The sequence below is a fragment of the Nyctibius grandis genome, chromosome 4 (genome assembly GCF_013368605.1).
Source record: "Nyctibius grandis isolate bNycGra1 chromosome 4, bNycGra1.pri, whole genome shotgun sequence".
NCBI classification, from domain to species: Eukaryota; Metazoa; Chordata; class Aves; order Nyctibiiformes; family Nyctibiidae; genus Nyctibius; species Nyctibius grandis.
The window spans coordinates 42,544,913-42,562,865 of NC_090661.1; the positions used below are offsets into that span (position 1 = coordinate 42,544,913).

At 35.8% G+C, this 17,953-nt stretch overlaps 1 protein-coding gene across 1 annotated transcript in view; it reads left to right on the forward strand.

Annotated features, from left to right (window-relative positions):
• ARHGAP5 (Rho GTPase activating protein 5) overlaps positions 1-17,508 on the forward strand; it is a 53,620-nt gene extending 36,112 nt beyond the window's left edge. The window contains exons 5-8 of the mRNA XM_068398644.1: positions 6,494-6,571; positions 7,993-8,124; positions 9,853-9,958; positions 13,686-17,508. Of these exons, the coding sequence (XP_068254745.1) occupies positions 6,494-6,571; positions 7,993-8,124; positions 9,853-9,958; positions 13,686-14,016 (647 nt within the window). The 3' untranslated portion in view covers positions 14,017-17,508. The remainder of the gene's footprint in view (positions 1-6,493; positions 6,572-7,992; positions 8,125-9,852; positions 9,959-13,685) is intronic.
• Positions 17,509-17,953: the final 445 nt, after the last annotated feature.

A 17,953-nucleotide genomic window follows, 5' to 3' on the forward strand; every position in this document is an offset into this window, starting at 1 on the left:
GGATCTCATGTGGCAGGAACAGAATAGCTAGCAGAATCACAACGCTGGACTTCAGGAGGGCCAACTTTGGCCTTTTCAAGCAATTGCTAGGGGAAATCCCATGGGACAGGGTACTAGAAGGTAAGGGGGCCCAAGATAGTTGGTTAGCATTCAAGGACTGCTTCTTCCGAGCTCAAGATCAGAGCATCCCAGCAGGTAGGAAGTCAAGGAAGGGTACCAGGAGACCTGCATGGTTAAACAGGGAACTGCTGGGCAAACTCAAGTGGAAGAAGAGGGTGTACAGATCATGGAAGGAGGGGCTGGCCACTTGGGAGGAATATAAGTCTGTTGTCAGAGGATGTAGGGAGGCAACTAGGAAAGCTAAGGCCTCCTTGGAATTAAACCTTGCAAGAGAGGTCAAGGACAACAGAAAGGGCTTCTTCAAATACATTGCAGGTAAAGCCAACACTAGAGGTAATGTAGGCCCACTGATGAATGAGGTGGGGGTCCTGGAGACAGAGGATAAAAAGAAGGTGGAGTTACTGAATGCCTTCTTTGCCTCTGTCTATACTGCTGGAGGCTGTCCTGAGGAGCCCCGGACCCCTGCGGCCTCAGAAGAAGTCAGGATAGAGGAGGAATCTGTCTTGGTAGATGAGGGCTGGGTCAGGGACCAATTAAGCAACCTGGACATCCATAAATCCATGGGCCCTGATGGGATGCACCCGCGGGTGCTGAGGGAGCTGGTGGAAGTCATTGCTAGGTCACTCTCCATCATCTTTGCTAAGTCGTGGGCAACAGGAGAGGTGCCTGAGGACTGGAGGAAAGCGAATGTCACTCCAGTCTTCAAAAAGGGCAAGAAGGAGGACCCGGGTAACTATAGACCGGTCAGCCTCACCTCCATTCCTAGAAAGGTGATGGAACAACTTGTTCTTGATGCTGTCTCTAGGCACATCAAGGATAGGGGGATCATTAGGGGCACTCAGCATGGCTTCACCAAGGGGAAGTCATGCTTAACCAACTTGATAGCCTTTTATGAGGACGTAACCCGGTGGATAGATGATGGTAAAGCTGTGGATGTGGTCTATCTTGATTTCAGTAAAGCGTTTGACACGGTCTCCCACAGCATCCTCGCAGCTAAACTGAGGAAGTGTGGTCTGGATGATCGGGTAGTGAGGTGGATTGTGAACTGGCTGAAGGAAAGAAGCCAGAGAGTGGTGGTCAATGGGACTGAGTCCAGTTGGAGGCCTGTGTCTAGCGGAGTCCCTCAAGGGTCGGTACTGGGACCAGTACTATTCAATATATTCATTAATGACTTGGATGAGGGAATAGAGTGCACTGTCAGCAAGTTCGCTGATGACACAAAACTGGGAGGAGTGGCTGACACACCGGAAGGCTGCGCAGCCATTCAGAGAGACCTGGACAGGCTGGAGAGTTGGGCGGGGAGAAATTTAATGAAATATAACAAGGGCAAGTGTAGAGTCCTGCATCTGGGCAAGAACAACCCCATGTACCAGTGCAAGTTGGGGACAGACCTGTTGGAGAGCAGTGTAGGGGAAAGGGACCTGGGGGTCCTAGTGGACAGCAGGATGACCGTGAGCCAGCAGTGTGCCCTTGTGGCCAAGAAGGCCAATGGCATCCTGGGGTGTATTAGAAGGGGTGTGGTGAGCAGGTCAAGAGAGGTTCTCCTCCCCCTCTACTCTGCCCTGGTGAGGCCACATCTGGAATATTGTGTCCAGTTCTGGGCCCCTCAGTTCAAGAAGGACAGGGAACTGCTAGAGAGAGTCCAGCGCAGAGCCACGCAGATGATTAAGGGAGTGGAACATCTCCCTTATGAGGAGAGGCTGAGGGAGCTGGGTCTCTTTAGCTTAGAGAAGAGGAGACTGAGGGGTGACCTCATTAATGTTTCTAAATATGTAAAGGGCAAGTGTCATGAGGATGGAGCCAGGCTCTTCTCAGTGACATCCCTTGACAGGACAAGGGGCAATGGGTGCAAGCTGGAACACAGGAGGTTCCACATAAATATGAGAAAAAACTTCTTTACGGTGAGGGTGACCGAACACTGGAACAGGCTGCCCAGAGAGGTTGTGGAGTCTCCTTCTCTGGAGACATTCAAAACCCGCCTGGACGCGTTCGTGTGTGATATGGTCTAGGCAATCCTGCTCCGGCAGGGGGATTGGACTAGATGATCTTTCGAGGTCCCTTCCAATCCCTAACATTCTGTGATTCTGTGATTCTTTTTTTCAAAATGAACAGACTATGAAATATGTGATTGAGTGACACTTCAGAAAATGATTGAGAGCTTGTTTAATAATTGGTTAATGTAAATTATAGAAACGTTAATTCAGCATTGGACGAGAGCTTCCTAATTTTGGAGTCTTTCTAAAGAAAAAATACTGCATATTTTCTTACACTGCTTATTTTTTTTATCGAACATTGCAATATTCTATAAACTATTTTATTACAAGAAGCAGTAAGACACTTATTTTTGGTTGTGTTTTTCACTGTGTGAATTGAATCTCATGGGTCTTTAAATGCCAGTGTTGATACGCACAGATAAGAACACATTAAATGTAGAATTTTAAATGTATTTTATGTAAGTAAGTCTAGTGCTAGACTCTTCCTTGAAAAGAGTTTGGATTCTTTGCTCTGTAATTACATATATTCGAGGTGTACATAGAAATTATCCTTCTGGATCAGTAAGGTGGTTGTTCCTTCAGTCTTGTGTAGTCTGGGTAGCATAGGTGTTGAGAACTAGTACACCAGGTCAATCTATGGAATAAAATTATAGAATGATATAGATCACAAAATTTACAAAGGTAAGTGTGGGAATGCTTGTCTCAGCTATTGTAGTGGAGAATGATTCCTGAAAAGTTCGATTGGTCACTGTAGTAGAAGGAATTAAAACTGGGGAGAAGCAGACTTGCTGTGATTAGGTGGCATGTATTCAGAAATGTAGACAGAACAGTGATAGTGGAACCTGGCTATGGATATCAAGTTGGCAAGATACTGTGTGACTTTTCAGCAGGCTAAATATTAATGTAGCTGTTGTCACTCAGGAAGAGGCTTTAAAATCATTAGACATAGCTGTTTGAAAACTTCAACTCTCAGTACTTGCAATCCATCAAGCAAAAAGAATTAAAATAATTATGAGAGTGAGTGATACGGGGGAAGATCGTGTCATTATGTAATTCCATGGTATGCACAGAGTTTGAATACTGGTTACGATTCGGGTCAGTCTGTCTTAGAGTAGAAAAGAACTGGAAAAGATACTGCATGTGACAATAACAGTAACTCTTGGATAAAGAGAGACTGTATTGATTAGCTTAGAAAATTTCTGAGGAAAGGACATCATATAAATTTTAAAACCTGGTGCTGGGAAAGAGTAGAGAAGTTACTGCTTTTGTTAATCAAGAAAAAAGATTTCATGAGAACCTCAGGTACTGAGCATAAACCCAGTGTGCTTTCATGATGGATGTTGCTGAATTACAAAACTGCATTTGCTGTGGGTTATTGTAAGGACCACAAGTAAATGACTTAAAGGGATTTGGACGAATTAGCGGAGGATAAATCCCCAAGTGGCTATTACAACACCTTATGCAAAAGCCTATGTAAGCCACCATCTGTAGGAAGCTGAGAGGATATACCACAGAAAAATTGCTATGTTTTTGTTTTTCTCCTGTTCTTCCTGTCTTTCTCCTCAAGCATATATACTACTTACTGGTGTGGAAACTGGATATTGTACCAGGTAGACTTTGGTCTGCCCTCGTGCTGAAGTTAGTATGTTCTATGGAGGAGCCAAAAGTTGTGAAGTATGTTGGTGCCTAAGAATGGAAGTGTCCTACTAAGTATGCATGTAGGTGCAGATCTACCTTGCTTATTTTCTTTGAAATGCTTTGAACCCCATGTGGCAGCACAAAACAAGGCGCAAGAAGAGAATTTATTAGGCACTAGGAGGTACTTTGAAAAAGAAATAGTTTAGACAAAGGAGATGAGCTCTGTCTTGAGGTAAATATTAGGCTACTGTGACATGAAATAAGGAGGATCTTATTCTTTAAACCTAAAGGTGTAGTAAAGCTAGCAGGACAGAAAAGCAAATAAATCGGATGATTCTGATATGTAATATTACAACAGCCAATGTGTCCTGTAAGGATATTTTGAAAATTACAGCTGGACCAGAAGGGAAGCAGGATAAGAAAATAGGTAAGAATTCTGAAAAAATCAACGAGCTTGCAGATGAAGGAACTGAATTTTTAAAAAGCCGTCAAGAAAAAATAAATGTTGCATGCTCTTTTTCTCTCAATATAGATATACATTATAGATAGGCAAGAAGTTTAAAAGCTAAAAGTAATGAACTAGAGTGTCTTATACTTGATGAAGTTCTTAATGTATTGGAGAGACCTGGTTGGATAATAAAAAACAACAGAGAATTGAAATATTACTTAAAGTTATACTGTTGGACTTCTAGCAGTGTGTATGCATACAAACAGATTAAACTTGTCTCCTTGTGTGCCTTAGAGGAACACTATAATGTCAGCTGACCAACCATTTCATGAAGTGTTACTTTCTAGAATAGACAGAAAGAAAAATTATTTTTGCTTGAGGAATTTAAAAGACAAATCCAGTTAGGTTAATCCAGAATTGCAGAACTTAGCTATTTTTGGAAGATGCCTAAATTCAATAGGCATCTCCTTGTTTAACCTGAAAATTTTCTGAACTACTGTAATTTGTCTTTTATGTTTCTCAGAGCTGTACTGGTCTGAGCAAAGAGGTGTCTACTACATGATGAAAGAGGCGAGGGGCGGGAGGAAGCCCCGGTACTGCAATAGAGCATCTCTGTCTCCAGAGCAGCCCCGGTTCAAGTATTCAAGATTTAAGCGTGTAGCACGTTCGGGGCATTCTTTTGAAGACAGGTTCGAAACCCTTCCCAGCTGTGGAAACCTTTGAATCATTGAAACCACTTTTTGCCCTGTGTCACCAAATCATACCTCCTGGTGCTTTTTGAGGATGTCAGTGAATGAGGCTCAGTTTTTTTGAAAGGACTGTTTAGGTGTATATTTACAAAAGAAAACTCTTGGCCTTGGATTTGGAAAGCTAAATGGTAGGTGTAAAAATTTATTGAAGAAAAGCTTACTAAAATAGCCTTGATGCAGCCAGTAAAGAGACATGTGAATTGTCAAGGCATTAAGAAGGAAGAATTGAGTTAGAAGAGTTGGTATCAAATTAATTGATATGAATTTCCCAGCAGTATGAAGCAGTTAAGTGTTTTCTTTACTTTGAGCATTGTAACAGGATCCTAGTGTTTCTTGGTAACTTAAAAGGCATACTTGGTGACTGTGGTGTGGCAGAGGAGTTATGTATTGATCTGATAATCTGAAATGCATTCGGTTACTGGGCTGTGGTGGTAAAAGGCCAAAAGATTTCATAAACTTGTGGATTTTTAAATAGAATCATGTACTGTTATGGAGACCTAGCATATAGATAATTTTGCACCCATAAACGTAACCTGGAGAATTATGGAACTATAAACTGCTTGTATTCCTTAATGGGTTCTAAATTAACAAAGAAAAAGATCTTGGGTAATGGTGTGATTAGCAGGATGGATGCTTTCATTCAGTGAGTAGCTGTGGGCAAAAAAGATAGCGATGTGATAGGAAGCATAATCACTGGAGTGGAGTGAGCAAGTGTGTGTGTATGTGTGTGTGTGCATAATAAAGGCATACTTTTAAAATTTTGTTAACCTAGAATGGCTACTGTAATTATGATGACTGCATAACGCATAGTAAAACAAAGTAATAATGAGAAGCCTGGAGAACCTCTGCTTCCTAACACTTCTCCTTCTCCCCTCTTCCCCTGCCCCTTAAAGAAAGACTTGTAAATGACGTGATAATTTACCTTAGGAAAGAAGTGAGGAGAAATGGATGCAAAATTTCTAAAATATAAATGGTAAAAGGGAAAGTATGTTAGAAGATTAAGTCCTTGTCTCATACAGGAGTGTGTTACACCATGAAATTAAAAAAATCGGGAATCAATTACAAATGCTTGATTTTTCTGCAGAGTATTTTGTTATTGTGTTATTGCTTGCCACAGTAAGTTTTTAAGCCCAAACTGTGAAGACAGTTTTTAAAAATGTAAATTCTGTAGGTACCAAACCCCAGAATTGAGATTTTTGATGATTAAAAAAAAAAAAAGATGCAAATAACAACAGTCTAGTAGGGATCAGGAAGAGAATAATTTTGGGTAAATTACTCCACAAATGCTTGCAGCCAGGTTCTTGTTATCCTGCAATGTGGTTTCCTCTGATTCACGTTGAATGGAATAGTGGACTCCATAGAGAACTGGTATTTTGTGTTTTGGTAGTCCTTATACCACTATAATGGTTAACATGTTACTTTTTAGGCACTTAAGATTTGTATTCCTACTTTTGGTTTCTGAATTAGTAATTATGACTGGCTCAGTTTTGCTCTATAGTATATAAACTTGGTTTTGAATATTTTATTTTTCCTCCCCTTCTAAGGATTATGTACTGAAGGCCTGTACCGTGTTAGTGGGAATAAAACGGATCAAGACAACATTCAGAAACAGTTTGATCAAGGTAATTACAAGATTTTATTATTTAAAGCCAAAACAGAACTTGAATTCTCCATGGATTTATCATAGTGCAATACAAAAGGGTTGCACTTTCAAACTGACTGCCATAGCACTGAGCACTTAATGCTCTGGTAGGTTGTACAGGTATAGTCCAGGTTGTTACCAGTGAAGCTGTGTATAAACCAAAGATGGGATAGAATCTTGTTACAGCTGGCTTTAAGTGCTGTTAAAATACTTTCTAGGTGATGTTCTAGTGTTTAAAAGAGTTTAAATGCAGTCCTAGCTGCTCCTTATGTTAATAGTTCGTCAGTCCTAGGAATTCGCTTCCCCCTCTTATCCCCTCCAAATGTAGTGCTTCTTGATACGTATTTTATTGAAAGGTCTCTTGAATAATATGGATTAACAATTAGATCTTGAATAATAAAATTCTAACACAACCTTTCTCATACTAGAATGTACTGGAATATGATTGGTAAATTGTGCTGTTCACTTTGATGTGTTAAAAGAGAAGGTCGGCGCTTTTTTCCTTCTGTTTTCTCATTTAGTTTATGATCTCAGTTGATATTTCAAAATGAAAACACTTCTTAAAAGTTTTTGGATATTAATCATGAAGTTGAGCCTCTGAAAAGTAGTAAAACTCCTAGATGATAAGGAAAATAAATGTACTATTTTTTTATGGTTTACTATGCTGTATCAGATAATCTGAGTATGAGGCTATATTTTCTTCAGTCACCTTATTAAAAGATGTTCCAGAGTTTGAGGTGGAGTGGACTTCTGAAAAGTAAACTTAGCATTTTGAAAATTTCATTTTTTAAATACTTGCAGTTCCACTGCTTACAGTGCTTCTACTTCTAGCCTTGGTTTAAAAATTATGTAGCATGACTTTATTATTATAAATTTCAATTAAAAAAACCCCCTCTAGTTACAAAACATAAAGCTTCTGTTATTTGTGAATCTAGCAGTAGACTATATAGCTATGTGCGGTCACTGGTATGTTTTGTTGTCCTTTTTAAAAGGCTTCATGTGGTCACAATCACATGACTTCTACAAACTGATGTGCCCTGTACCAGTTTTGAACAAAATTTTGGGAAACAGAATTTAAAACTTATTATTAGACAAAATTGATTAATCAGAAGCCAGTCAATGGCAAAGAGAAAAGCATTTACGTCTACATGAAGAACTAGACAATGTTATTTTTCTGATCTTCTTCTGTTTTCTTATACTGTCATATTTTCTTATGTTTGATTTCTTGTGGGTCACAGTGATGGCAGCTTATCCATAGGTTCACCTTTTCATGCGTTTTTAACAAATGTTTGGCAACGTTTTCATTTTCAGTGTTTTGAATACATTCTTGTTCGCATAAAATACTATGAGGAATGATAGCTGTAGGTTTTACATACACTGCTGTTTAATTTTGTTTTACAGATCATAATATCAGTCTAGAGTCTATGGGAGTAACAGTAAATGCAGTGGCTGGAGCTCTTAAAGCTTTTTTTGCTGATCTACCAGATCCATTAATTCCTTACTCTTTGCATCAAGAGTTGTTAGAAACATCAAGTAAGTAATAAACAATCTTGTCTTGATCTCATTATATTATATTGATTGCCCTTATTGCAATTTTTACTTCATTGTAAGTTAAAAGGACTAGCTGCACTGAAATATTTTTTAAATTGCTTACATGTACATTTTAAAATATTCTTTAAAATTAATAGAACTATATGATGAAATAAACACAATATGTTATTTTTTCTAAATAAGTTGTGGCTTATTATTTCCCCTTTTCCTAGAAAATGTAATTGGAGAAATCTACTTTTTTTTCCATTCTGTGTTAGTGCTGTATATGATGAGAGCTCTTGTGACTGTATTGCAGTTGTTAACAGGGGAAAAAACCCTTGAATTCAAAGTCTTACATTCAAACTAGGCTTTAGAAATCAGACACATCTATGTAATGTTGTGGTAATTCTCTTTTAGATTTTTTTCAAATTCTTTTTAAACTCCTTATAAGATGAAATTCTTAATTTTGTTTGCCTTACAAACATTTTTCAGACACTTCCAAGTGAAATGACTAAATTGTTCCCTTTTGTTAAAGAGTGTCTCTCTTGTATTGGCAGCAAACTCTTTCAGAAAAAGACTGCTACGTATTTTTGCGGGATGTGACATACAGTATTCTTAATGCTTTTTTGTTCAAAACATGAAAATACTGGTGTAAACCTAAGGCTTGGGCCTGGACTTGATTAATATATACTTCATTAGAAATTTTGTATTGTTGGACAATATCTGTAGATACCTATTTGTGGTATTTCTGCTGTACTTTTCAGGCAAATTGCTTGTTTAATGTAATGAGTTTTTATTTTTTCTTAAAAGCGTATCACTTAAATTTCAGTCAAAACATGCAATAGCTTATAAGTTGACTTACTCTATTAAAATGCTATTAATACTGCTTTCTGTTTGAGATATATTGGAGCATATTTAACATTATTTCTACAGTACTAGGGTACATCAAATTTATTTTTAGCAATGCAGTCAAGTAACAGAGGTGAGCTGCTATTCCTTTTTATGATATGAATCATCATGGAATAGAGGTATATTCTGCAGAATGTATGGTTCTACAATACTTAAGTGGTGTTTTCCACAAGTGTTTTAGCAGCAGCATTAGTTCTTTTTTTTTAAAAAAAAAATTATTTTATTCCATAGTCCTTTCTTACATGTTGCTTGTTTCCTCTTTGAAGTATAAATAATGTCCCTTGGATGTGTGAAAATCCCTGTTCCACTTTAAACAGTATATTTAAAGTGGCCGCACCAGGCTCATTCACAATTTTTTTTATTATTTGAATAACTGATAAGCTTAAGATATTCTAAGTTCATGTGAATGTCTTCCTTCCCCCAAATCTTTGTGAAACTTCAGTCTGAATAAATCTTATAGATACATCTAAGTCATAACACTTTGCAAGCAGAGGAAAATCTAACAAGAAATGACTGTGTCACATTGTCAGTTATCATTCTACAAGCCAACAATGAGCTAATCGAATGATTCTTTGCTGTTAAATGCAGATAAATAATTCTGCTTAAATACACAAAAATATTTTTGTGTTTAGATAGTTACATCTATAATAAAAAAATATTCTGTGCAATAGTATATGCAGATAGGAATTTTATCAAATATTTTCTCATTTGATATTTCTCTGTGGGTATCTTATCTGTACCATTATACTAGGAAAAAGACTTAGCAACACTTTATTCAGTATGTCTTTCTAGATGTGTCAGAAAATGTCACTTATTTTATAGAAATCATGGATAAGACAGAACGGCTACATGAGTTAAAAGAAATTGTGAAGAAATTCCACCCAGTGAACTATGATGTCTTCAAATATGTAATAACACATTTAAACAGGTATAGTATTTTTCTACTAAAATTTTGTTTAAGTTGTAACAATGCAAAAAAGATTGTGTTAATAACAATGAATTGACTACTAGAATTGAAAATTTCCTGCTGCATTGCTCAACTGTTAGTATAAATGTGGAAAATGAAACTAGGAGTTAGAGGTTGATTAGAAAAGGTTTGTATATTTTGTTCTCAGATTTTCTTGACATATAAATATCTGGCGTTTTTTTACTAAAATAATGTGATAGTAGTAGATGTATACTGCTTCATAATCTGACCCTTTATGTGCACAAGTGTGCAATATTCAGTCATACAAAACAGGAAAAAAACCGGTTTACTCATGTTTCTTTTTCAGCTAAAATGGGACTATTCTCTGAAATCCACTGAATGAGATTAACTACATTATTAAACAATAGAATAAACATTGCGAAAGCGAAAATTGTGTTTTGTTACGTTCAAACAGAATTTCCTGTGTTTGTGCCTGTTGCTTTTTGTGTTGTCATTGGACACCACTTAGAAGAGTCTCAATCCATCTTCTTTACACCCTCCTATCAGATATTTAAAAACAATGATAAGACTTCCCCTGAGTTTTTCCAGGCTGAGCAGTCCCAACTTTCTCAGCCTGTCCTCATTTGAGAGATCCTCAGTCTCTTAATGATCTTTGTGCCCCTTCGTTGGGCTCACTACAGTATGTCCATATGTCTGTTGTGCTGGAGAGCCCAGAGCTGGACCCCATACTCCAGATGTGGCCTCTGCAGTACTGAGTAGAGAGGAAAGATACCTCCCTAGACCTGCTGGCAGCACTCCTAATGCAACCTAGGATGCCGTTGGCCTTCTCTGCCACAGGGGCAGGTTGCTTACTCATGTTCAGTTTGTTGTCCACCAGGACTTTCAGGTCCTTCTCCGCAATGGTGCGTTCCAGCCAGCCAGTTTTGTGTATATACACCAATAAGCTTTTCACAACGTTTAAGTTGTTAAGTTGTTCTAGACTATAGTGTGTGTGTGTGTGGTTTTGCAGGTATTTGTAATGATCTAACTGGGCATGTAATATGGGGGCAGAAATGAGACCTTTTCACTTCCCTATTTAGTCACCAGAGAGAATGTAGGTGCTCTCTGTTGCTGTTTGGAAGGAGTCTTCTCTTTTCACTGGATGAACGAGAAACTTTAGAACTTAGGCACCTACTTTTACACTTCTCTCCATCACATATACAGCTTGCTAAAGCTTTATAAAGTTATTCATTTTCCTTTGCAGGGAAATGGATCAATTTTTCCATTGCAGTCTTGCCAAATACAAATTCAGCCCTAAAATAGATAAAATCATATCAAGGGATATAATTATTCCGTGCATTTACATATTACAGAATTGCAAGATATTGCTTGCGCATATCTGAAGTAAAACAAAGCATCTCAAAATTGACACAGGTATTAGTTACCTGAAATGTTTCAATAGTTCTTAATGGACTTGATAAAAATTCTCGTGGAAGAGTGGCAATCTCTGCATTGTCAAAAGTCTTCAGCTGGTCACCTATTTGCATAGCACAGCTGAATGTACAGTGTTAGGTACCTGGATTGCTGCAAGTAAAAGAGCTAAATATAATTTTAAAAAATCCTGAATAGGTTCTAATGTATGCATACCTACAGATGAATGAAATACATTAATCACGGAACTTAATGGAGAACATAAGTAGTGTATGCTGGCCTTTGCGCTCCAGTCCACTCTTTCTCATTTAATGATGGCTGATTCACATTGCGGGTTGCTAGTGACAAAATAATCTTTTCTCAAGTAAGAAAGACTGCCATTTTTTGTCTCATTTGCAGTGTCAGATAGTTGTGTTCCATTCAACAAGAAAACTGCTTGAGTGTGAGCAATTGCATATATATATATATATGTATATATATATATAGGTACAAAAATCAGTCTGCAAAATAAAAGCCAGATCATTTATTTTCTGTTTCATTGCATAGCAGGTGCTATTTTTTCCCCAGTTTTATAACTCATCTTGTTGTAGTTTGTTCTCTAATGAAACACCGTTACAGAATTTGATCCCTTTTGGTGTTTTTCATTGTACGCATTTTAGGGAAAAGGTACAGGCAGTTCTGATTCAAAACTGACAGATTCATTGTCCTATCACGATGTCTTACACGTAAATTTTATTTAATTCTTGTTAGTCTCACTCATTGTTCTGTCTCTAGAGTATAGTCTAGGAAGAATTTATACTCAGAAGAATTTGGTATAGGAAGAAAACTCTTTAATAAAAATGCTAAGCAAAATGTAAGGTCACATTTGTATCTTTGGGTTCTTTAATCCTTAAATGAAGTTACAATGTAATTATTTTAGGAAAGAGATTATGAATGTTACTATCACTGAGAAATAGTATCCAGATATCCTTTGGACCCAACTTGTTCAAAACAGATCGAGAGGGAATATTTGTATAACTTCACACTCTTTGGAATAAGTAATGTGCATGCTAAAATGGAAATCTACCCTTTGTAGTTACCATGATACATGCATTGTAAACGAGTGAAAATATTTTCTTAGAGCATTAATTCTAGTGTTTACTATGGTTTTCACAGCTTTTGAATCTGTGGACTACAGCCAGCTGTCAGAAATTCTTGCAGTCTGCTCTTGTTAATCATCAAAATTGTAACTGACAAGTTGCTGAACTTTTATTTTCCATCTATTTCTGCAGGACAACTGTAGCTCAGTGACCTTTGTGCTGTCTACTGTAATATAGGAATTGCATGTTCCCAGCTGAATGAATATCTTAGGTGTTCATCAGATTTATTAACACACGATTTTTCATGTACCTCTCACTAATTACTTCTAGATAAAATTATGATGTTACTTTAGAATTCAGAATATTTTTAGAAAACAAAATATCCTGGCTCTTTCTAGCCTATTACTATGAAAAGCAGTGTGTTTTTTCTGAGGGGGCATGTAATTGTAGGTAATAAATTTGGTAACAAGATGGTTTGTTGTTTTTGGTTTTATTTTTTTTTCCTTGTAATAGTATTGTAATAATGAATTTAGATCATTAAGTGAAGAACCTGTTTCAGACGCTGCTTAAAAGCAAGAAACTTCTAGGAAGAGAAACCCAACTGGAAACCTTTGTGTTATACATTGAAAAATAAAACAAAATTAATGTGTGTTGATATTAGTGATATTTCCCCTGATGGTGTTCTTTACAGCTTGGCCAAATTCTGTTGCTGGCCAGTATGAAAAAACCTTCAGAGATGTGCTTTAATCAACACTTGATTTTTTTGATTTTGTGTTTATTTTTAACATGTGATCTAATGTTATGCCTTTTTCTTTGAGTGCTGAAGATGTTAGTTAATCTCTGACTGTACTACAGTAAGAAGCCATTTCTGTCACTTTTCTTCTAGACATTTTAATGGACAAAATTTTAATTTTATGAAATCCTGTAGGAGAGATTTAAAGTTTGTTTATTATTGTCACTTTAAAATGTTGGTGGAATGTTGAATTTCTTCCTTGATTAAAAGCTTAATCAGATTTATATTTGTTAGCTATCTGAATCTGGAAAAGTCATGGTTTCTAAATTTTCTTCTGCATAATCACTTAAAAAACCCAAGAACATTTGTTTTAATGGATAGCTGGAGGAAAGTAACAAAGATCTTGAGATTATTTAATAATAATGCTTACAGTTAGCTATGAAAATATTTGTAGTTGATTGCATACTGGTTTTAATTCATTCTGTGCATGTCGTTCTCATTTCAGGGTTAGTCAGCAATATAAAACCAACTTTATGACTGCTGATAACTTATCCATTTGTTTCTGGCCTACTTTGATGAGACCCGATTTTGAAAACAGAGAGTTTCTTTCTACCACCAAAATCCACCAGTCGATTATAGAGACCTTCATTCAACAGTGTCAATTTTTCTTTTACAATGGGGAGATTGTAGAAGCACCTAACTCAGTGGCATGTCAGCCACCGCCTTCCAACACAGTGCAGATGGTGGAACCAATGGTACCCCTTCAGTTACCACCACCCCTGCAGCCTCAGCTGATACAGTCACAATTACCAGCAGACCCTCTTGGTATTATATAAATAGAAGACGATTGCAGGCAGCCTGGCACTGGACAGTAAAGACAAGCTGTAGACATGCATGTTTCAGGATACAGTAATGTACTTCATATTTATGAAAAATAATTCCCATCCAGCTGATTGGACATCTTTTTGTTATATCCCGTACTGTGTTCCTCATTTGTACACGCTGCAGATGGAAACTATGTGATAAGCATGACTGGAGAGGTTTAATTTTTAAAAGCAGAAATAGCTATAAAGTACAAAGCTGCTGCTGCATGATACCTTATCGCAATCACTGTATCATTCCTGTGACGGTTTGTCACAATATATTGTGAATAAAATTTTTCTATAGAAATTTAATGATTTAAAAAAATTACATTTATGAAACATTCAATGCTTACAGCCTGCTTTATGGCTGTTTTTGTTATTTGACATGCTATTTTTGGCAATTTTATTCACATTCAAGCATTCTGTGTAAACAACTAAAGCCCAGCTATAGTTTATTTTGTAATCTCCTGGCTACTTATGTGACGATATGCTTAGGGTGGTTTAGGGAAGAATGCAAAATGCACTGTTGAGAATTTTACAATCCCTCACCATCCATCTTTACTTGTAAGTAAACCTGTGGACAGTTTGTTAAGGGTGGGTGAACTTGCTTATTATTTCTTACAGCACAATACCAAGGACATGCTTGTTGTAAAAGTGAGTTTCAAATATTGTACAAAAATTTTGATGTTGCCTACTTATTTCTTTATGTTCCATTACTGAACTAAACATTTTGTAAAACTGTTAATTCTGTAAACAACTGCATGTTTAAAAGATCATTGATGGTCTTGTAAACTTAATCTAATATATTTTAGATATTTTAATTTTTCCCACTTGGGAATACATGTAGTGTTTAGAAAATAGTTCATGACATTTTCATATAAGGTTATATAACTTTTCATACATAAACATGAATTTTGTTGTAGTAAAATTCTCTAAACCGAACAATGTTTTAATCTAGGACTTCAATTAATCTATTCTTTAAATCTATTTTTATGTGACCCTTTAAAGATATACAAAAATGCATTGCTAATACATAGCAATAAATACTTTGGGTACTGACAATTAACCTCTTTGGAGTGTGTATATATAAAATCACATAAACTTGTATTCATATTTTTTTCCTGTGGTATGTTGTACTAAAAATTCAAATGACTGATTTTTTTTCACCATATTTTTAAATTATCTCTTTTTTTTCATTTATTTTCCTTCTACATTGGTACCAATTTTGCTGTAAAAGAATGCTGCTTAATTTAAACAAATCTTTTGGTTAAATATTTTGTTAGTGGTAAAAAAATTTAGAAGGTTACAAATTGTAGCAAGGAGGAGACCATAGATAAACACTACCTGTGAGACTTTTCATAGCAGCTTTTTTTCTTTCATGCTCAAAATATACCTTTTTAGGTCTGCAAAGAAGAAAGCAGTTTTGGCTCATTCAGCTGCTAGAATGTTTTGTGTAGTTAAAAAAAAAAGCTTTATGATGGTCACTGTTGTAATCTTCACTTATAACAAGATTTAAGATCGTCTTGTATGTATTATAGTAAATAGATGATTTTGAGAAATAAGGCTTTTAAGAGTTTGATTTGCTCCATTTTTTCCAAAATAAAAATTGCCTTTCCCACTTATGTCCTAGGTATTGTACTTCTAATTATGACTTGGATTGTCATTCTAGATGACTATGATACCATAAACCCGGCTGCTGTTTGAAATACATGTATATTATAAATTATCTTGATATTGTGTTATATTCTTGCAAGTAATTATCTTTTCTAAGAAAACATAAACAAAAAAGAAAAGTCAACCCTATTGCTATTGCAAAGCACACAGCAATTAATAGTACAATAAAGTCTGTCCTGTAAATTGTAGTATTCTTAACTTGTTCTACTTTACCTGTTGTCTATATAGCTTTTATTTATAGTTATCAGTCTTATCTTGGCATGTTTAGCAAAGAAAATGAAACTTCAAGAGTTTTATAAACTATTTCTAGGTTGCTAAAGATTTTATTTTTCTACTGTATATGGTATAGACAAAGCATCACCTGTACAGGAAACAAGTCTATTTCTAATAGAAGTAAGCTTAAAAATAAATGCCAGTCATATCCATATTTAAAAGTTCTATCTATAAAGTGTCTCCAGTCTTTGTAATGTGAATTACATTTTAAACTTTCTACAAATTCCAAGTTGTTTGCCATAATATTTAACTATTCTTTGAATACTAATTTTTAGAATAACTTACATTCCATTTCATGTCGAACTGTCACGTTGAACTTGTGATCAGAAGTATTTGCAGTATCATTTATTTCTTGTGTATGATGTTATGGCTAAATCACTTCATGATTTTAAAAAATCTTAACACTTGTATTTGGCCAAATATGAAAAGTGTTATTACATTTACTGGATAAAACATAAAAAGAGAAATAATAAGAAAGCGTGGCGTGTGGCACTTGATTGCCACATGGAAGAGTCTTTGCATACTGGTTGCATTATAGAAGTGTTAAATGCAGGAATGTGGATATATGTGTATGTGTAATATATACACTTTGATATTTTTTTATGTGTTTGTGTGTTTATGTACACAAGCACATGTGCACAGACTTGCATGCACATACACCCACATAGTAAAGTTTTAAAAAGATACTAGGAAATTATACCATCGTTATTAAAGATTTATAATAGAGCTTTCTCTATTATTATTTTTATTAGTGCTATAAAATGAGGAAGCATGTCATTATATACGAATTCCTCATACTTTGGCTCATGTAGTCCCTTCTAGTTTTAATGAAAATCCAAACAATAATAACTATATTTTTTAATGTGAGCATTTTTACAGTAATATCTATCTTGATAAAGATACAAATGTATATTATTTTTGGTTGAGCATCTCAGTGACACTTTATGGAGTAGTTTGTCTTTTTTATGTAATATTGGTATACACATACTGCAGTGTATTGTCTTTCAGTGTTTTAGCAATTTTTAAAATCCCAGACCTGAGTTACAAAAGTGCCATTTTAAGTAATGCTTAACAGGTTGTTTCAAAATTCCTTACCCTCCATGATCTTGTGGAATTTTGACATATATAGTGTAAATAGATTGCAGATGTCAACTAAAGTGAAAAGAAACTTTATTGTTGTTGTATGTTTTCTCCATTATTTGAATCCTGGTTGCTAGGAAATTATAGATATGTTTATTTTTAGTTGCTGGAGTTTATCTTCCAATATTTATGATAAATATAGACAAACTATCAATTGGAGATTTAAAAAATTGGCCTTAGCTTACATGCTTATTTCAGTTTTTTTCAGTAATTGTGATGCTGTTTGTCAACTGAAAAAATTACACATAAAAGTAGAAATTTTGTTCTTTGTTTACAATGTAATCTTTTGTTGCTACATCAGCAGAATACTGCAGTGGATTAAATATCAGTGAAGCTTATTCTGTATAAAAGATTCAACGAATAAAATACTAAGATGCCTACTGTGTATAATGTTCAGTTTAGTTGCCTACTAAATTTTTAAAGGCAAAAGCACCCTGTCTTTCACATACACAGAGAAGAAATTTAGCAGTAAATCTCGCTAAACTGAGTGTACTGAGTGTTTAAGGCATTCTTGAGGGGGAGGGTGTCTCTCTTCTTGCATTTGATACGTCTTCTAAACCGCTGAATTTTGGAAGTGATTCTCACAATGGTGAAGACTCTTCTGCAGGTAACACATCCCCTGAGATGGATACATGCATACAGTAGTGAACAGACCTCGGAAGTGATAGAATGGAAGATGTTCTGTTTAACTGTGCAGTGCATGTGAAATTCTGTGGCTCATGTGACCTCTTACATTTTTCACCTGATTGAGCTGCTCAGCAAGAAAGGCTGTGATTTATGGAAAACAGCTTTTCAGTTTTCTACCATGCTTAAAGGAATGGGT